Raw genomic sequence first — 21,038 nt, 5'->3', positions numbered from 1 at the left:
TACTAATAATAATAATAATAATAATAATAATAATAATAATAATAATAATAATAATAATAATATTTGTACTCTCTCAAGCTAGTGCCGCCTCCAACGTGACGCCCATTGAAAAAGCATGCGCCGCTAATCGCTAGGCTGCTCGGCTCCTGGGGGCGGTAGATGCTAGTCGGAACAGCCCGTTTTCTTCGTCTCTTCTGTTGCTTTGACCCTTGCGGGGCCACCGTACCGAGCAAACCCAAATACGCCTCCCGGCCTCGGCGGCCGCTTTTCGATGGAGGCGAAAAGCAAGGTGCCCGTGTGCTGTGCGATGTCAGTGCACGTTAAAGAACCCCAGGTGGTCGAAATTTCCGGACTCCTCCACTACGGCGTCTCTCATAGCCTAAGTCGCTTTGGGACGTTAAACTCCACAAACCAACCAACCAACCGACCTCGGCGGCTGCGTTTCGATGGAGGTGAAACGAAGAGGCGTCGTGTGCTGTGCGATGTCAGCGCACGTTAAAGATCCCCAGGTGGTCGAAATTACTCCGTAGCCCTCCACTACGGCTCCCCTTTCTCTCTTTTCACTGTCACTCCCACCTTCCTCCCTTCCCTTACGGCGCGGTTCAGGTGTCCACAGAGCAAATGTGACAGATACTGCGTCTTTCCCTTCCGGTGAACCAACCGACCAACCAACCAACCATCTAGTGCAGCTCTCTCATTTATGGATAAGGTTAATAAAAAGGCCCCAAAATAACCCCTTCAGCTGCACCACATGTAACGGTTGAAAAACATCTCTCTCCTCTTCCGACGCATGCGTACTAAACTCTAGCACATATACAGGCGAAACAGTTCAAGTGCGATGCCGCTAATTACGCAAAGTGATCGTTTATGCAGTAGTATTTCGTAATTAAGGCAGTCAAGCGCCTTAGTCAATAAATAAACCTAAGGCATAATCATTAATTTCTATATTGAGCAGTATATTTACTTTGAGAGTGAATAATGTTGTCTCTGTTGATGTGTTTTCCGAACTCCACGTTAGGCATCCGCTAGCACTCTATGCCTATCTAAGAAACGCCTTACTTGATTTTTACTCCATTCTATCCCTTTCGAAAATACAGGCAGACCAGATATTTTTGTTTAGGTTGAGACGAGGTCTTTATCGCCTCCTTCATAGACAGTATAGTTAACCTAGCTATCTTCATGGTATTTGGAAATACACTCGCCTCGAGCACCAAATTATAGGTAGGAGTTAAAACAGGAAAGACCCCCAAGACATATAACAGGTTCACTTTATCCACATCTAGTGCAGTAGTGTTCTTCAACTGAATAAATGTGTAGATTTCTGATTCCCCTGATGCCTACAAAGAGAGGCTTTCGGGAACACTATACAAGGGAGCATCCAATCCTACAAGATTATTGTCCTGTAGCTGATTTTGATTAAAATGTTCATTGAAATGTTCCTCGAGTGCCCTTCCAGTCAACCCAGAGTTGTCAAATGTAGTTTTGTTTGGCTCGGTCCTCTTCTGTGCGCGACATATTACCTTATTTACTACTTTTCAGACAATATCTGTTTTTTTTCGAGCGATAACAGCGAACAATATCGGTTAATACAATTTCTTCGCGCGTCTAAATGCTGCATTTAGGTTGCTTTAAAATTATCTAGATGGGCAGGCGACCTCGTGCTGAGAAATTCATGAAAAAGCTTATTCTTCTTTGTGATCGTGGTTAAGTGAGCGCTATTGATCCAAGGTTTTCATATCGTTTTTCATTTTTTAAAGCTCCTAAATAGAAACTGTTCCATGTTTATCTATGCGAAAGCGTCGGTAGATGCGATGTAGGGGCCACTTGAGTTATGTTTGTGAAATATAAAAGACCAATCAAGAATGGTGACGACATATTTGAATGACTTTAAAGCCAGATCTTTTATAGACTGGAATGTACTCGGCATAGAAGTATCGGTTTTATTTGTTGGTTCTGAATTGTGCACCATAAACACTAGAAAGTGTCACTAATGTCTGAACCACCATCCTATATGACCGCTGCTTCGATAGTTATAATTAAATCAAGTATAGACATGCTGTATGTCCTGACGTGACTCGGCATTTCAAAGTCATTTGTGAAACCAGAGCACTGGAGCATTGTAATCAGGTCATTTGCAGCAGTATTTTGTGAGCGATGGTAATATTAAAAATGCCTCCGGAAACTAGTCTTTGGTTATTGGACGCACGTAGTCAAGAAATATCTCGATGATAGTCAAAAATTTTATACATTGCTTCTTAGGGACGGTACTCAAATGTTGCCACTTCTTGTCTATATTTCAATGTTAATATTGCAGAATGAACACATGCTTTTTAAACTGGATCAATTTCATATGCATTAGCGACGTCGACATAAATAACAGTACGACAGCTGCGTTTACCAGAGTGATTAAATATTTTCGGTCACATCTAACTAAAGCATATAAAAGCGCTCAAATTTCGACGTTTCCGTCAATGATAATATTTTAAACATGAAACTGAACTTATCATAAAGATAGTACTGCATTCATCCTTGCTACAAACAGAATGCTCGTTATTATGTAGAACAGTTTTATAAGGGTTTCTAAGCATGTATGCTTTTTGGAAAAGCAAGAATTGTGGTAGCCCATTTTCGATAGATGCCATCCTCTCCATGTAAGTCTCAATATCACAGTGGTGGTTCCTTAGTTAAAGTCTATACTTTAATAAAGTTTCAATAATAAATTTTCTGATACTAAATCTCCCGAAAGCTCGAAGGAAAAACCATACTGAGATTTTCACATTTTAATATTTCGTAATTACGGCACTTTCTCAAATATCTTGCATTGTGATTCGTTAGTCACTTAGAACCTGGGGTTTAAAGATTACGAGAATTACTTTGTGCGCTCTGTGCAAGTGAATATTAAAGCAAAGTAGAGATCTTAATCGTTATAAAGCTTGTTGATTAGATATAAAATCTAGTCCATAATTTAATTATATTTAGTTTTATTCACTGTAGACAAATTTCCATCGCGTGGTTTCAGGTTTCAGGTTTCTTTATCCATAGCTCGTACAATAATTATTGTTACATGGTGACACTGGGAGGCCCAAAGTAAAAACTGTCGTGGGGGCCTCTAAACACTAAGAACATACCATACATAATTCAGTAAATAATAAATTAGTAGTAGCAGGCAAGTGAACCACACCTGAGTCTGAAATAAATGTAGGGCACATTATGTTTTAATTTCGACAGGCAAAGTGTTCAATGATATGCCAGCAAATGTAGTGCTAAATTTGCCAATGGTAATGCGGACCTTGGCAAGAAGAAAATGGTAGAGGTCTGACAACCTGCTGGTTTTTCTGTTATTTATTTCGCCAATAGAAAAAGTTTCAGCTGGAATATTGCGAGTTGTTAATCGGTACATTATAAGCGAAAGCTTGCAAGAAAACAGTAGGCGGAAAGGCAAGATATCTAGCTTGCGGTAAAGTGCAGCTGAAGGGGAGAGTGATGTGCGAAATGTCATTAGTATAACTGCTTGGTTTTATAAGGCGCTGAATCTGATCTAAATTGGTATAATATGTGTTAGCCCAGGAAGATAAACAGTACGAGAGATGACTATGTATATGAGCATAATACAGTGACACGATAATATGGCGTTGAAAAAAGTGGCAGGTTTGGATACTTATACGAAGGCCAAAAGCAAATCTTTACCAAACAAAAAAATTAAAATTAAGAATAAATTTTGTATTGTGATCTAGAACCGCGCAAAGAAAAGTGGCTTTGTCCGAAGGCAGTAGAGCGTGCTCGTTAAGACGCAGTCATGTCGATACAGGAAGCGTAATCGGAGGTGAATGAAAAATAACGAACTTGTCTTTTGCAGGATTAATACGTAAGAGGTCAATTTTGCGCCAAAATAAAATATTATTATGATTAGGTTACGTTTGTGTGCTAGTATGGCCACAGTTTTGTCTGATGTGAAAATTGTGGTGTCGTCTGCGTAGAGAGTACAATTAACATAATTCAACAAGTTAGGCAGATCATCATTATTTATATATATATATATATATATATATGTGTGTGTGTGTGTGTGTGTGTGTGTGTGTGTGTGTGTGTGTGTGTGTGTGTGTGTGTGTGTGTGTGTGTGTGTGTGTGTGTGTGTGTGTGTGTGTGTGTGTGTGTGTGTGTGTGTGTGTGTGTGTGTGTGTGTGTGTGTGTGTGTGTGTGTGTGTGTGTGTGTGTGTGTGTGTGTGTGTGTGTGTGTGTGTGTGTGTGTGTGTGTGTGTGTGCGTGTGTGTGTGTGTGTGTGTGTGTAAGGAAAAGTAAAAAGCCCAGAATATATCCTTGAGGAACTGCAATGGTTACGGACTTTGCAGATGACATGTTAATATTTATTTCAACGATTTGCCAACAGAGATATCTCTGGAGAAGTCCTAAAGGTGGACCACGAATTCTTAATCATGATAATTTGTGCAGAACGATGCAATGGTTAATTGTATCGAAAGCGTTGATTAGGTCTGTAAATATTGTTTCGATGATAAGCCCATCGTCAATGGCCTGCTTAAGTTTGTCAGTGAAAGACAAGAGTGCACGTTAAGTGGAAAATCCTTGACAAAAACCAAATTGGTGAGGCGAAAGTAAGTTGAATTTTGATAGGTATGCCATGAGTCTTGTAGAAATGCGTTTTTCTATAATTATGATAAAAAAGGGGAGAATGCAGATTGGAAGATAATTTGTGATGAGTTCGCGGTCACCATTTTCAAACACAGGAATAGTTTTTCCAACCTTTAGAACATCAAGAAACACACCAGAACAAAACGTTAACTATAGTTGCTAAAATAGGTGCAACCTCATCTGCCACATGTTTAATTTTAAAAAGGCGAATGGTATCTAACCCTGGCCCTGTTGTTTTCAACGAAAACATTCTATTTTCACTTCATCCGTAGATGTGAGATGCATGTAAAATGAAAATTGACATCGCGGTAGGTTAGGTAGCAATGGCTGCTAAATACGAAGCAAAAGTACCACTGAAGGTATTCTAAACCTCATTAGGGTCAGCGTGTGTACAATGGTCGGTTTTAATTTTATTCGGATGGTTGCCAGACCGCTTATTAAGGAATTCGTTATTGAATGTCGAATGGCGGCGTGTATCACTAAGATTTTTCCATATTTGGCTTTGATACTAGTCGCGTTTAGCGCATTTACGTGTTAAAATACCTGCGGAACTTTTCTCAAAGGGCAGTGGTAAATGGCTGTGAGTTAACCTTTTTGTGAAGATTACTTTTCTTTGTTATGGCTCGCAAGTTTTTGGTAATCCAAGATAGGATATGGTTCGTTAAAGTGCTATGACCGGAAGGCTCCCACCTCGTCGGAGACTTAATTTAGGATTCCAGACATCAACCAAGAAAACAACTTATATATTCAGTACAAGATGGGCTACAAAAATTGATAATATTGATATTTATGTCAACAGTGATTATAATGTTCTTATTTTCATTGATTAAGGTGTTCATAATTTTGCTAAATTGGGAACAAAGTACAGAGTATGAAGAGAATGGCGCAGAATAAATGGACGCAATTATAGTAGCACTAATATTGATGCCCATAAATTTATGATCAAATTCTAACCAAACAGACTCGCATTGTGGAATTTTAAAGGCAAGATCAGCACGACGCATGTATGGCAACGATGATTTTAGAACAATGGCAGAGCCACCGCCACTGCAAATGTCACGACTGAAAAATTCTGAAACATAACCTTGTAATCTGTACAGATAGTCATGTTTCTGAAAAACACACGAGTGAAAATGTGTGGTTAAGAATGGAAAGAAGTGTCAAGATCATATTGATGCTTACGAAGACTGCGGATATTACAGTGTAGCACTGATAATAATGGTGAGCTTTCATTTAACAGTGCTTTTGTTTGAAGGCATGAATAAAGATCAGAGTAAGCCAGAATTACGCAACTTTACGAACTCGAAGAAAGAAAAAGACGGAACGGTCTACGTGATGACCGTAAAGTTACCTCCAACACTTTGTGAAACATCTTTTTTTATGTTGTTAATCTGGTGGTAAATTACGGACAGACGTAAACAATCTACGTCATCACACAGATTGTTTACGTCTGTCCGTAATTTACCACCAGATTAACAACATAAAAAAAGATGTTTCACAAACTGTTGGAGGTAACTTTACCTAATGTTTTGAAGGAGTTTTGCATGTGAAGCAATTGATTAGCTTGAGCAAAATGGCAGAAGCACAAAATGAATAAGATGTAGCAGATCGCAGTACGAGACTGGAAAGTCGTTATAAGTCATCCGTAACGTGATAATTAATTTCATGCTGCCGAAATTTTGACCGAACAAACCCGAGAGAAAAGACATATTTTGACGCTCTTTATCAAGATCAGGGCAATTCCTTTCAGCTTTGATTACTCTTAAGCGGCATACCATTCCAAAAAATAAGAATTCAGGGTCATAAAATCATCTTTTTACTGCGTTAACTTTATTTCTGACATTGTGAAGGGTATTTTACAACTGCCTGGTCATCTTTTCATTTTTCAGTGGATGGCTTCTTGAACAATACAGTGATTGATCCTGCTCTACAGACAGGTAATATCGAGACCTTGGGCAACTACACAGACCCGCAAGTGACCGCAGGTGTGTCCACAACATTTGAGCGTGGCTATCATCAAAAGGAACGTACCGTCACCAATAAGGCAGTATTTTCCTTGATTTGCAATACGCTTAATGCAAAGCACGCAGAAATTAACTGAATATATATTCTAATCTACGCTCGCCTTCCGGCTATTTATTACTTTTTCAAGAATGCTCAGTAATATTCATAAAGACAAATTACCCAGTGACTTTTAGGTCAGTAAATCTGTCATTGAAATTGACCCTCAGCTCATACATCTAGCGCAACCAAGTCCCCTCCCGACTTGTTTTACATAATTTTTCATACAGCAATGTCTACATGTTTCGAGTCTGAAAAAGAAGTGTTAGAAATAAACATCGCTGACTTTGAGGGCGAGAATATGGTGCATGACAAATATCTGCTAATTGAAAGGAAGCATAAAACATTAGAGTGAGCTTGGTAAGATGGCAACGAATTTAAAGGAAGTTAGGCTAATATAGGGGCTCTGTTCACGACTTGCTAATGACACAAATTAAAATCCAGTAGCGATATTTGGTCTTTGTTTACTACAATGTACAATGTACACTTTCGAGACCTTTGCCACGACCCCAACTGGCAACTTCAGCATCCCTTTCTGGACGAGAGGGCGACATACACATGCGCCTGAACACTTGCATCTAGCAGGAGCAAGACTATTCTATAGAAAAGAAAAATACGTCTAAACACAAAACAGTCTGCACCTAGGCAAAGGGGACAATAGATATCTAATAGAGCAAAGAGCCTAACGCTTTATTTTTAAATAAGTATTGCAAGCGGCCAACTGTTTTTGTTATGTCTTAACGGGTTTAAAGCCTCCAGTAGAAGTGCTGGCTGAATGTGAAGCTTCAATAAGGGTGAAATCCGGCGTTCTTGTGAAGAGCCCCAGAGCTGGAAGTTGACTTCAAAAAACAGCTGCTCGTTTGCGAAGACAAAAAAAAAATAAATGAGTGGCTAAAATTGCGTCAAAGAGGGGGAAAAAACCAATTATTTCAAAACATTTAGCATTTTCATTTTGTGTTCAAATCTTAAAAGGCTGTCTTTCAGGAAATAGTCTGAGGCAGCTATGGAAACAATTAGGATGAGTTAATGAACACGTTCTTAGAGCCCTAATTAAGCTTTTGATAGGTAGCAAGGTTTTCCGATTGTTTCTACTGCTTTCGCAAAATACTATTATCAATTTCTAATAGAAACCTTTTTAGTGCCTTTAAATCATTGTGATTAAGCCGTCAGGTATTTATGCTACTTTTTTAAACATTAGATAGAAATTGTCTATTCTTCCAAATCATGTAATTTTTTTCTCAAGTTAGTCCTTTTTATGAGAACATAATTTACAAATACGGAAAAATATATAGATACGTTTTTTTAATGATAGCAAAACCGTCAAGATTGCCATATGGAGGTCGGTGAATGTACTGATGCTTAGTGCGATGCTAAAGGGTATGCCATAAATTCCTCCCAAAACTTTCTAAATGAAAGTGTCCAATACATATTCTGTTTGCGAAGTCTGGATGACAGTGTACTAATTGAATGCACCATGATCGGCCGGTCAGTGTCTCGAACGCTATTCGAAAGCACCCACACGTCACTTTTCCGCTCTTCACTCCGAGTTTTGTAACTTTTCATCGCTTTCGCTCCGAGTTTTGTAACTTTACATCGCTTTCGCTCCAAGTTTTGTAACTTTCCATCGCTTTCGCTCCAAGTTTTGTAACTTTCCATCGCTTTCGCTCCGAGTTTTGTAACTTTGCATCGCTTTCGCTCCGAGTTTTGTAACTTTGCATCGCTTTCGCTCCGAGTTTTGTAACTTTGCATCGCTTTCGCTCCGAGTTTTGTAACTTTGCATCGCTTTCGCTCCGAGTTTTGTAACTTTGCATCGCTTTCGCTCCGAGTTTTGTAACTTTGCATCGCTTTCGCTCCGAGTTTTGTAACTTTGCATCGCTTTCGCTCCGAGTTTTGTAACTTTGCATCGCTTTCGCTCCGAGTTTTGTAACTTTGCATCGCTTTCGCTCCGAGTTTTGTAACTTTGCATCGCTTTCGCTCCGAGTTTTGTAACTTTGCATCGCTTTCGCTCCGAGTTTTGTAACTTTGCATCGCTTTCGCTCCGAGTTTTGTAACTTTGCATCGCTTTCGCTCCGAGTTTTGTAACTTTGCATCGCTTTCGCTCCGAGTTTTGTAACTTTGCATCGCTTTCGCTCCGAGTTTTGTAACTTTGCATCGCTTTCGCTCCGAGTTTTGTAACTTTGCATCGCTTTCGCTCCGAGTTTTGTAACTTTGCATCGCTTTCGCTCCGAGTTTTGTAACTTTGCATCGCTTTCGCTCCGAGTTTTGTAACTTTGCATCGCTTTCGCTCCAAGTTTTGTAACTTTGCATCGCTTTCGCTCCAAGTTTTGTAACTTTGCATCGCTTTCGCTCCGAGTTTTGTAACTTTACATCGCTTTCGCTCCAAGTTTTGTAACTTTCCATCGCTTTCGCTCCAAGTTTTGTAACTTTCCATCGCTTTCGCTCCGAGTTTTGCAACTTTGCATCGCTTTCGCTCCAAGTTTTGTAACTTTCCATCGCTTTCGCTCCAAGTTTTGTAACTTTGCATCGCTTTCGCTCCGAGTTTTGTAACTTTGCATTGCTTTCGCTCCGAGTTTTGTAACTTTGCATCGCTTTCGCTCCGAGTTTTGTAACTTTGCATCGCTTTCGCTCCGAGTTTTGTAACTTTGCATCGCTTTCGCTCCGAGTTTTGTAACTTTGCATCGCTTTCGCTCCAAGTTTTGTAACTTTGCATCGCTTTCGCTCCGAGTTTTGTAACTTTGCATCGCTTTCGCTCCGAGTTTTGTTACTTTGCATCGCTTTCGCTCCAAGTTTTGTAACTTTGCATCGCTTTCGCTCCAAGTTTTGTAACTTTCCATCGCTTTCGCTCCAAGTTTTGTAACTTTGCATCGCTTTCGCTCCGAGTTTTGTAACTTTACATCGCTTTCGCTCCAAGTTTTGTAACTTTGCATCGCTTTCGCTCCGAGTTTTGTAACTTTGCATCGCTTTCGCTCCAAGTTTTGTAACTTTGCATCGCTTTCGCTCCAAGTTTTGTAACTTTGCATCGCTTTCGCTCCAAGTTTTGTAACTTTGCATCGCTTTCGCTCCAAGTTTTGTAACTTTGCATCGCTTTCGCTCCGAGTTTTGTAACTTTCCATCGCTTTCGCTCCAAGTTTTGTAACTTTCCATCGCTTTCGCTCCAAGTTTTGTAACTTTGCATCGCTTTCGCTCCGAGTTTTGTAACTTTGCATCGCTTTTGCTCCGAGTTTTGTAACTTTGCATCGCTTTCGCTCCAAGTTTTGTAACTTTGCATCGCTTTCGCTCCAAGTTTTGTAACTTTGCATCGCTTTCGCTCTGAGTTTTGTAACTTTGCATCGCTTTCGCTCCGAATTTTGTAACTTTGCATCGCTTTCGCTCCGAGTTTTGTAACTTTGCATCGCTTTCGCTCCAAGTTTTGTAACTTTGCACCGCTGTTGGTTTGTACATGGCTTCACCAAACCTAAGGTGGCCCACTAATCACATGATTCTACTCTAGCCCCACTGTGTAAGCTCTTAAAAACCGACATTCTTTGTTGATACTAAGTGCATCGTGGTAATCTCTTTAAACGTTTTCGCCGGCTTCGACTACGCCCACCATGCGGGCCATCAGAACAAGGACGGAGGCTACTTCTGCATGACTCCGCACTTCTCATGCTAAAAACGAAGCTGCTGGGAGACTTAAAAGAGCTAGATGCGAGGAGAAAAACCAGGAGGCTGCGGCCACTGAGAGTGAGTAAACTTAGTTGGACAGTGAGTTAGACGTTATGAGCTTGAAACGAGAACGGCCATCGGCGAAGTCCAGTGGAGCTCCTGGGGGTTATCATCGATCAGCATGTCTAGGACTATCATCTTTCACACCATCTTCGAGGCATCTAAAGGCGGCAGCCTTTGTCAGAGCCTGCAATAGCGATAGCCTGATGACAGGGAGTACGTACTTTTATAAAACCACGAAATCACCTCAAGGCAATAAATAATTCCCACCAATCGTTCACAATCAAATAGGTATGAGTGCTTACATACATACGCAAAACTACACGAATACCAGCGCTAAGTTGCATGCATAATCGGTTTGGAGAGGCAGTTTCATTCCTTAGATTTGCTTGTGATGAACGCCTCACTACATTTTCTTGTTTTCAAACGCAAGATTCTAACTTTATTAGCCTTGTCCATTTGAAAAGAAACGTAGGAAGGTACGGGAGTGTGAGCATGGTAAGAATCTGCTGACACTTGTCACATATGCTCTCGCGAAAGCAAATAGGCGAAAACTTATCGACAAGAATTTCATGAAGGGAGGTTTAAAACACGGTGCATTGCTTAAACAGTTGTGTTATGATAACACTACTGTTTAAGCAATGAATGTTTCATTAATTGCAGTTGGTTTATTACATAGCAATCAGAAATAAAATGCCAATCTTTTGTATTTTTTTTCTATCCATAGTTGTTTGGAATGACTCAGTTATCTGCAAACAAATGTCTGTATTTGCGCGTTGTGTTTATGATTCGAAGTAATGTTTTGTATGTTTTTGTATACGTTTTTCAAACTAAAGCCTTTGTCAGGCTCTGTAGCCATTAGCTTTCGCTCCGGCTTTCTGTAATGAAAAGGAACAAAGAAATAAAAAAAACATTAAATAAATAACGAAAGAAAGAAAAAAGTTGTACACATAAGTCAAGTGGGGTATTTTGAACGAATTCGAGAGGAAGAGGATAGTACTATGTAGTCCCATATGAAAGCAGTATGTTCTAGTAGTCTAGAGACAAATGTTTTTTCAAGGAAGAGTTTAAGATACATATAGTGACAGAATAAATTACGAAGATTAACATACTGTGAGCCCTCCACGGATCTTCTTTCATTTGTACATACCATGATCTTCTTCTTCCTCTTGTACATACCGTCATCATCGTTCCGCGGCGCCGGCTCCGGCACGCGCTTTGGTTTTTTCCATCAGATTAAACGCTGACACGGCATACCTTGTCTTGCCTTCACGACCTTGCCGTCTAGACCTGGCCTTCTTTCACAATACATGCAATTCGCATCGTCAAATTAGGATGGTATTGATATGTGTCCAGGTAAGGCCTGGAGAGAGATGGACACCTCGGTAGCAATAAGAGGTTACAGATTCTAGAATAATGCTACTTAGTAGTAGCATTATTCAGGCATTGCGAAATCAAGGTGTAGACAAGTCGCATGTGAAAGTACTTTGAGATATCCATAGCGGCTGCACTGAAACTATAGTTCTGCATAAATCAAGTAACAAAATTCCTTTTACAAAAGATATTAGGCAAGGAGACACGTCTCCAGTACTATTCATAGCTTGCTTAAAGGAAGTATTCAGAGACTTGGAATGGGAACAGTAAGGAATAAGGGTATTGTGGAAAATACCTCAGTAATCTGCGGTTCGCTGGTGACATTGCTTTGCTAAGTAATTCAGAGGATGAACTGCAACTGATGATTGATGACCTATACTGGAATAGCTGAAAGGTAACCTTAAGATTCATTATGAAGAAAAGTGCGTGTAAGGAGGGGGTTATTTCTACAACTGAAATGAACTGGAAAAACTGAAGCGGCGTAGCAGCAGTCACAGAACAGCGGGGCCAGACAGGGACGCACACAGACAAAGGCCATGCGGCTCGACCACTAGCTCGTCTCTTCTTTACAATGGTCCCGACTACTAAAGGAGCCAACCTGGCGACTTAAGGGACGGAGGAGACCACGGGGTCATAGTAGGGCTTGAGGCGTTGGTTGACGTGCATTATCTCGCGGCGTGATTGGTTGGGGAGATAGCATGAGGGGCTTAATAAAGTAATTGACAGGTGATGTCAGCTCCAAGGCGCGATAAGGAACATGCTATTTTGCCAAACATTTCCTGGAGAGGCTTTGTATACTGGGAGGTATCCATAGTCAGACGAGATAGCCAGGCGAGAAAGGAGATGCAGGTTGATAGTCTGCTTTGCGAGCTTGTTGGAGGCATTGGGTAGCCGTCATTAGGCCCCGTGCGATTCGGCGACAATCTTCGACATACTTGGCAGCTTGCGAAAAGGTGCTGCACTGAGCTGTGTCAGGATGGGTGGGTAACACAGTATCGACGGAAACAGGGAGATGGTGACCATAAATAAGGAAGAAAGGAGAAAATGAGGACTAGATTGTGGGGCAGTATTGTACCCGAATGTAATATAGGGACGGACGAAGTCCCAGTACGTGCGGTTCGAGCTCACGTATATAGAAAGCGTATCGCCCAGAGTGCAGGTAAAACGCTCATGGGCCGTTTGTTTGAGGATGATACGGAGTACAAGTGCGATGAATAGTGTTGCACTTTTGGAGCACAACTTGAATGACGCCGGACAAGACGATGCGGCCTCGGTCATTGAGCAGCTCACGAGGGATGCTGTGTCTAAGGATAAACCACCGTAGAACAAAGAATGCCACATCCTGGGCTGTCGCAGCAGGGAGAGCGGCGGTTCCAGCATACCGTGTCTGGTGGTCTATGGCAGCAATAATCTATCTTCTGTCAGACGTCGTGTACGAGAGGGGCCCGTACAAATCAATGCTAACACGCTGGAAAGGGCGAGGTGGACAAAGAAGTAGCTATAAATGTCCAGAAGTACGGTTGGCAGTCTAGGCCCAAGAGCACGTACTTCAAAACAAAGTTGTTCATGCCACACCAGTAATATTGGAGGCGCAGGTGCGTGTACATCTGGTGTCACCCGTTAATAATTAAGGGGGTATTATTAACGATGCGCCCTTAACGGTGCGCACACTCCCAGACACCCTTTGAGTGAGTGGGGGTAGCTGTTCCGGTCGCAAAGGAGATGCCCTCGACCTGCGTGGCAAGCTCAGCCGGAATTCAACTACCTTGTGGTAACAGAAGGGGGTGGTCGTTTGGTGCCCAGCGGTCGCCGGTTCAAACCAGAGAAAGGATCGGAGTCAGAAGTAACAAACAAAACACAATTTATGCACAGCAAGAGACGATACAACAGACGAGAGGTTCACAGAATACAAACGCTAAGCATGCAACTTCAGAATGATTCAATAACTCAGAGGCTTTACAACAGATCAAACACGAGAGAGTTACATAAACAAACACCAAATTGTTCACCGGGCACTGTTGCAGTCCGACGCCTCAAGAGTCACGATGTGGCCGCCATACGAGACGAGCGCCGCTCCCTTGAAAGTCCGTGGGCTTGCCAGCAGCGGGTGATCCCCGGGAGTCCAGCCGAAGCAGAGGCGAGCACGTCGCAAAACACGGACGAACTGACTGACTGACTGACTCAACAAGCGGCGCGGTCGCTTTAAATAGGGCGCGCCGCGTCTGTTTGTTAACACGCGCCAAAGCTAGCGCGCACACACACATAGCTTCGCTGGTTGTAGCTCCCTCTTCTCCTCCCGTCGAGCCGCGCGTCGTCATTGGCTAGGTCCCATAGAGGATGCTAGAATTTTCTGGCTGATTCCAGTCCGATGAATCACCGTCCTCCCCGGGCAATGGAAAAGAGGGTGACGGCAACGCGTACAAAGCTACGCGCTCTCCCGCGCGGGGAAGGGGGCTTTCTCTACATGCTTTCCACGCGACGCCGCGCGGGCCTCGCGCCGTGCCGGCTTGATGAAAATGGGCGCCGATTTCGTGACATCTGGTAAATGTGGATTTCACGCGCAAGCAATTACATTTAATTGGACTGGTGGACTCGCCGGAATTCTCAACTTGTGGCATCTCAGAGACTGTGGACCATATATTATTGGTATGCCCAGCATATGCGTGCGAAAGAAGTGTACTAGCCGCATCCTTGAAGCGTTTGGACAGAGGCCTCTGTCGGGAGGATTGCTGTTGGGCGCTTGGCAGGACAAGGGGAAGGGTGTCCAGATGATGCGTGCTCTTTGCCGTTTTTTATGCGCCAGCGGACTTGATTCGCGCTTGTAAAGCAAGCCACTGTGCCTGTAGATATGTATTTCATAAGCCTTCTCCCACATCGTCACCCATCACGATCTTCTTTCTTCTCTCCTTCCCCTTCCCCAGTGCAGAGCAGCAGGCCAGATTTGAATTATTCCGGCCAACCTCTCTGCCTTTTCCTTTCAATAAATCCAACCATCTATCTTGTAAAGGCCCGTGTGACCGCATGGCACATTAGTATGAAAACATGAGCACATGCAGACCCGTAGGTGTTAAATCACAGGGAACCATTTTCTTCCACCAGAATGGTAATTGCGATGGTAGAGCAGGCTGTGACGAATGTCACAATGTGAAGCTCGACGCCGCAGTGCGCGTGACGGTGTAACCGCCCAGGGGTATGAGAGAACGTCGAGAAGCGCCCTAATCCAAAGATCCTTGCGCTGCTCAGAAGACATGTCCCTGACGGCGAAAGTCGATGCAGGAGCCGCGATGTCGCAGAGGCTGGCTATTTCTGCTGCCAGCGAGGAGCGGGACAAGGCATTAGCGTCCTGATGCTTAAGACCGAGTGGTAGACGACGTAAATGTCATATTCCTGGAGCCGCGGCGCCCATCGTGCTAAGCGGCCGGAAGGATTTCAATGAGTTTTCTTTAAGCCGCCGGGTCAAAATGGGGAAAATGGAAGGGGCCGTAAGGAGTGTTGTGGGCGTCGTCACATACGGAGACCAAGGCGAGAAGGTGCTATCACTACCAAGCAGCTGAGTCAAAGTTGCAGCAATTTATGAGAAAATTCGAGTGAATAACCGGATGAATAACCTAAAATAACAGCAAAGCCCTAAGACTCTTCACGGTTTCTTATGAGAGGAGAACTTGGAAACGCGGTCACGGCACGAAGTTCTGCGGGATCAGGGCGCACACCATCTTTCGAAACAACGTGACGTAAAATTCTGAGTTCACAGGCAGCAAGAGTGCATTTGTTTCAGTTTAGCTGAAGGCTGGCGTTCGTGGGGCATATCAAAACGTGCTTCAGACGACATGCATGGGTCTAAAAATCGGGCGAAAAAAATTACGATACCGTCCAAATAGCGCAGGCACGTTTTCAACCTTAGGCCACGTAAAACTGTGTCCGTTATTCGCTCGAATGTGGCCGGAGCGTTGCATAGGCCGAAAGGAATGAAGTTGAACACATAAAGGCCATCCGAGGTCACAAATGCGGTTTTGGATAATCCTCAACTGTCATCGAGACCTGCCAATAACCAGAGCGCAAGTCAAGGGACGAAAGGACATCCGCACCAAGGAGGCAGTTAAGAGCGTCATCGATGCGAAGCACAGGGTAGACGTCTTTTCTCGCGATCTTGTTATTATGGCAGTAATCGACGGCAATCCTGACGGAGCAATCCTTCTTCCCGAGTACTACCGGTGACGCCGATAGGCTATTGGAGGGCTGAGTAACGCCACTTCGAAGCATTGTGTCCACCTGTTTTTCAATAACTTAGCGTTCGGGGGCGAAAACGCGATATGGACGCTGACGCTGAGGAGCATGGGCACCGGTGTCAATGTGGTGTTCGATAGTTGCAGTGCGTCCCAAATCCGGTTGGTGGCAATCGAAAGAGATACGGAACTCTTCAAGGAGCGCGAGAAGCTGGTTTTGCTGTGGTGAAAGAAACGGGGGGGCTCGCGCAGGAGTAGGTGGATTGAACGCGTTCACGTCAAACGAAGGTGATTCTCTAGCGCTGTCGGTGTTGAAGACAGAGCTGAAGAACTGCACAATACCTATGCATTCACCGCTGCGCGAAGCGAAGGGGCTTGAAAATAGGTTAATAATAAAGATCCATAATGAGGTCAGGCCGATGCATATCGTGAGCAGGGCATAAAGCAGAGGCAGACAATGGCGACAAAGAGAAGCATCAGATTGCGTGAAGATGACATTTGCATCGTGAACAAAGTCGCAGGAGAGCGATACAATCACAGATGAGCGCTCAGGAACTTACGTACTGTTGGCGACAAGAGCTTTGGCAGAAACAGGGGCATCAAAAAGCTCAGCGTCTGGCATCTGATCGGGGAGCGCAGAAAGCACTAGTTGAGCCAAGGCATAATTATTGACCGCATTGGGAAGCAACAGGAACTCCCAGCCCAAGATGATCTCATGTGAACATGACTGCAAAACGATAAACTCGATTGGATGCAAAATGTCTTGGATGAGTACTCGAGCAGCAGACGCAGCTGACGGCTGAATGAGGTGTGCATACGCAGTTCTTAACGACATGTCAGAAAGGGGCGTCTTCATTTTTTTTCAAAGAGCGGCAAAGCACTGCATTCATTACAGAGACCATCGCACCGATGTCGACAAGCGCCGTCACAGGAACACCCTCAACGAAAACTTCTAATAAATTAGCTGCACGTATTCTAGGCCTTTTAAAATTCGACAACTGCGCAGTTCTCGCCTCAGGAACTGCGGCATCTAGTTTTCCGCTTGGATTGCCGAGGAACGGCGTCGCATCGGAAAAATGGAACGCCGACGCAGCGAAGGTGAACGGTGACCACAGGCGAAGTGCGCAAACGACAATGGATAGCTTTGCGGTGGCTCAACAGAAGAGTACTGGCATTGGTTCTAGTAGCCGGAAACGCCGAAATGCGGACGAGGGACGTGCATTCGTTGACTGCAGTTTTGACCACATGACCTGGGAAGCCGCAGATGTCGCAGATCGGACAATTGTCAGTCGTGCGCCAGGAGTTTGCCGGTTGAGCAGGCGGTCGAAAAAACTGCGCAGGTCCTTGAACAGGACCAAAAGGCGGCTGAACGTAGGCACGTTGTCAAGGCGAAGGATATGCAGGTGGTGATCGGGCAGCAACAGCCACATATGTCAAAGGGGCCACGACAGGCATGGGTTGAGGGGCTCGATGAACAGCTTCAGCTTCTTGTTCATCAATATTCTGGCGCAGACTGGGATCTAGGTGTGATGAAGGCTCTTCATGGCGGGACATAAGAGAGAGATGTCGAGCAACGTCTTCCCTAATGAAGCCCTTGATTTGTGGCAGGAGCGGAGAATGCTCACCTACATCAGTCAGTCCAGCAAACGACTCTGTGTGCATACATTGTGTTCGCTCTAGCCAAGGTCCTTTGTTTGCGCAGTTCATCAAAACTTTGACACAGTGTGTCAAGTTCTGCGACAGTGCGGAGGTCTCGCGCTAGCAGCATCTGATAGGCGTCGTCATCGATACCGTGCAGAATGTGCTCGATTTTGTCGGCCGCTCACATCTGTGCATTCACGCGCTTGCACAAGTCGACGACGTCCTCGATATAACTCGTAAAATTATCGACAACCTGGTGAGCCCGCGCACAATAGCGCTGTTCAGCAATGAGTTTTCTCACAGCCCGAGGGCCGAAAACTTCAAAGCTGGCCTTGAACACGGACCATGATAAAATATCGTTTCATGATTCAAAAACCATAGATTTGCTATGCCGGTCAGGTAGAAAATGTCATTGTTTAGCTTGGTTTCCGTTTCCCATTTGTTGTAAGCGCTCACTCGCTCGTAGGATGTGAGCCAATCCTCGACGTCATGGTCGTCAGTGCCCCTGAAAATGGCGGGGCTAGCTGGTGGAGGGAGCCGGGACAAGTGATGGCCTAGACAACTTGTACAGCTTATTGGTTGGAGTCTTCAGGCATTGAAGGAAGTAGTAACGTGCGGCTGCGGAGTTCTAGGGCGAGAGTATGTATCTTTACCAGCACCTCCACCAAATGTAAGGTAGGAGTTTATTTCTAGAAGAACTGAAGCAAGCATTGCAGCAGTCACAGACCAGGGAGACCAGCCAGACGCGCGCACAGGCGAAGGCCACGCGAATCAACAACAAGCTCGTCTTCTTTACATAGTGTAATGTTCACCAACCTCGGGAAGGAACTGCAGTTCACAATAGGTAGCAAATCACTGTTAGTGGTGGCGATATGTCTAACCGCAGACTTGGACGATGAAAGGGAAATAAGAGACAGAGTAGAACTGGGATGGAGCGTATCTGACATGTATTCGCAGATTATGAATCGCACCTTACCAGTATCGCTCAATGGGAAAGTATACAACATTTGCATCTTACCTGTACTCACCTATGGGGCTGAAACGTGGATGCAAATAAAATGGGTTCTACTTAAAGTTGAGGACAACGCAGGGGCCTATAGACCGAATAATGGTAGGTGTAATGTTAAGAGGCAGGAATCGTGCAGGTTTGGTCAGAGAAATAACTTTGGTTAGTGACATTCTAGTGAAAATAAAAACATGGTCATGGGAGGGGCATGTAGTGCGTAGAGAGGACAATCAATGGTCGCTTGGGGCAAAAAATTGGATTCGAAGGGTAGGAAAGCGTAGCACGAGCCAGCAGAAAGTTAGGTAGGCGGATGAGGTTATGAAGCTCACTGGGGTCACGTGGATGCAGCTAGCACAGGGCCGGGTTATGTAGAGCAGTAATGGAGAGACCTTCGCCCTGAAGATGGTATAGTCCAGCTTATGATGATAATGATGAGATTGTAGACGCTAGTACAAGTTTTATATCTACAGCCACATGATGTTGTACATAGAAGTATTAAGATTAATTTCTACAAATTACAACTGTACGAAATATGGTCAAAGTCATTTTGCAAATTTAAAGAATTATCAAAGCTGTAAATTCCACAATAAAGAACCCAATGCTCAGCATATATAGAGATGTTAAAGCACGGGCCACTTGGGAGGACCTAACAAGAGCCCTTAAGCACACTAGAGCTAATAGAACATAGAGAAGTGTTGTGGAATTACTGGCCGACATGCAGCCGAGCTGTTTAAAGGAGAGTGCCCTATATGTCCGTAGGAAGGCAAAGTTCAAGATTTGGCTTCGATAGCTTGGCGAAGGAGCTTAGGACCGAAATTGTTTAATGTTTCTTTTTTTTCAAATACGCAGTCTGCGTGTGTACTCTGACGTCTCATAATAATATGAAGCGTGTTGAAGGAAAATGCCAACTTGGTTCTGAGTAGATAGAATTTCGGAAACCATGCTGCGCGTGGTTGAAGAACTGGTTGGTTTCCAAAAGTTAACATGGTTAAAGTAAATGATGCGCTCTGCTAAATTGCGTGGAATACTTGTTATTCTTATTCGAAGGTAATCGAACGGGAGAATTATACCACCTCATGTGATAATGGGAACCATTTTCTCGGCCCTCCAGTCAACAGAAAATTGCCGGTGTCGATGGACTGCTGAAGAATATTGCAGAGGATTAGCCAAGTTATAGTGCGGATAATTCTCAAAGAATCCAAAGGCCAAGTAGCTGGCAGCTGGCTTGGCCAGCAGTAGTTAGCAGCTGGATTAGCCGGCCACGGATTCTTCGATGGTTTGCGCAGCTTAGCCAGGTCACATCAACTCAGAAAGTTCGAATGTGCCCAATGCGGACTAGGTGAGATAAGACTCAACCTTTGTAATGATTTTGAATCCCGAATGAGAAGCTTGGTGTAAAAAAAAATTCTTGACTCTTTTCACAGTGTACATCCTCATGTCGGTTCTCATAAGCCTACTTCGGAGGCAGGACAAATCTTGGGCCCAGTGTTTGAAACGGTGTCCGCATTGTCCGGGCAAATGTAGGACTTGTGGGTGCCGACGTAGTACCAACACAGTGCCCAAGGTGTATTCTGCCTCGCTTATTACCTTGCCTTGCTTATTACCTTTGATAGCTAGCCCAGTTGTAGTATAAGGATTCCGCCACATGTTTCATTATTTCGTTTGCTCGAATTGCATATCCCATCTCTTGCGAGAGCTTATAAGAACGCTGGGTGACTATCCTGGTGCACATTTATATCTCGCACGTTTTTAATTATAATCAAGATAGGATAGGATAGGAAAGACGTTTATTGATCTAGAAAGGTCTTGTGCTAGTAGCAGACGAGAAAGAAGAGGTCTATCTTCCCTCTTCTCACAAGGTCGGTGCCCCCATTCCAGGGCTCCGCTGAGCTTCGCTGCTAGCTGGGCGTGCTGGATCAGACCTTTTTCGCAACCCAGATCGCCGCTGGAGAGCCGGCTCTCCCACTGTTCCACACTCGGGTCTCTATAAACGGTTTCGTTCATACTGCATTCTCACGTGGTGTGGTATAACAAAGGTTTGCTACCACACCACCGGCAGGTGTCCCGATATTGCGACGGGTAAATTTTGCTAAGGCTATGCAGGTTTGCTAAGGATATGCAGAAGACTAAGGTAATGTTCAACAGCCTCGGGAAGGAACAGCAGTTTACATTAGGTAGCGAAATACTGGAAGTAGTAGGCGAATATGTCTACTCAGGACAATTAGTAACCGCAGATCCGAACCAGGAAAAGGAAATAACAAGAAGAATAAGATTGGGATGGAGCGCATTTGGCAAGCACTCGCAGATTATGACTAGCAGCTTACCGGTATCGCTCAAGAGGAAAGTATACAACAGTTGCATCATGCTAGTACTCACCTATG

At 43.9% G+C, this 21,038-nt stretch overlaps 1 protein-coding gene across 1 annotated transcript in view; it reads left to right on the top strand.

Moving 5' to 3' along the window:
- The window catches only part of LOC146181252 (uncharacterized), a 262,301-nt gene that overhangs the window by 228,529 nt on the left and 12,734 nt on the right, over positions 1–21,038 (top strand). The window contains exon 7 of the mRNA XM_084575738.1: positions 6,537–6,674. Within this exon, the coding sequence (XP_084431864.1) occupies positions 6,537–6,674 (138 nt within the window). The remainder of the gene's footprint in view (positions 1–6,536; positions 6,675–21,038) is intronic.

Source organism: Amblyomma maculatum, chromosome 8 (assembly GCF_055883805.1).
Source record: "Amblyomma maculatum isolate TAMU_Amacu chromosome 8, ASM5588380v1, whole genome shotgun sequence".
NCBI lineage: Eukaryota > Metazoa > Arthropoda > Arachnida > Ixodida > Ixodidae > Amblyomma > Amblyomma maculatum.
The sequence above is the reverse complement of the archived record's forward strand: the minus strand, read 5'-3'. Positions and strand labels throughout refer to the sequence as shown.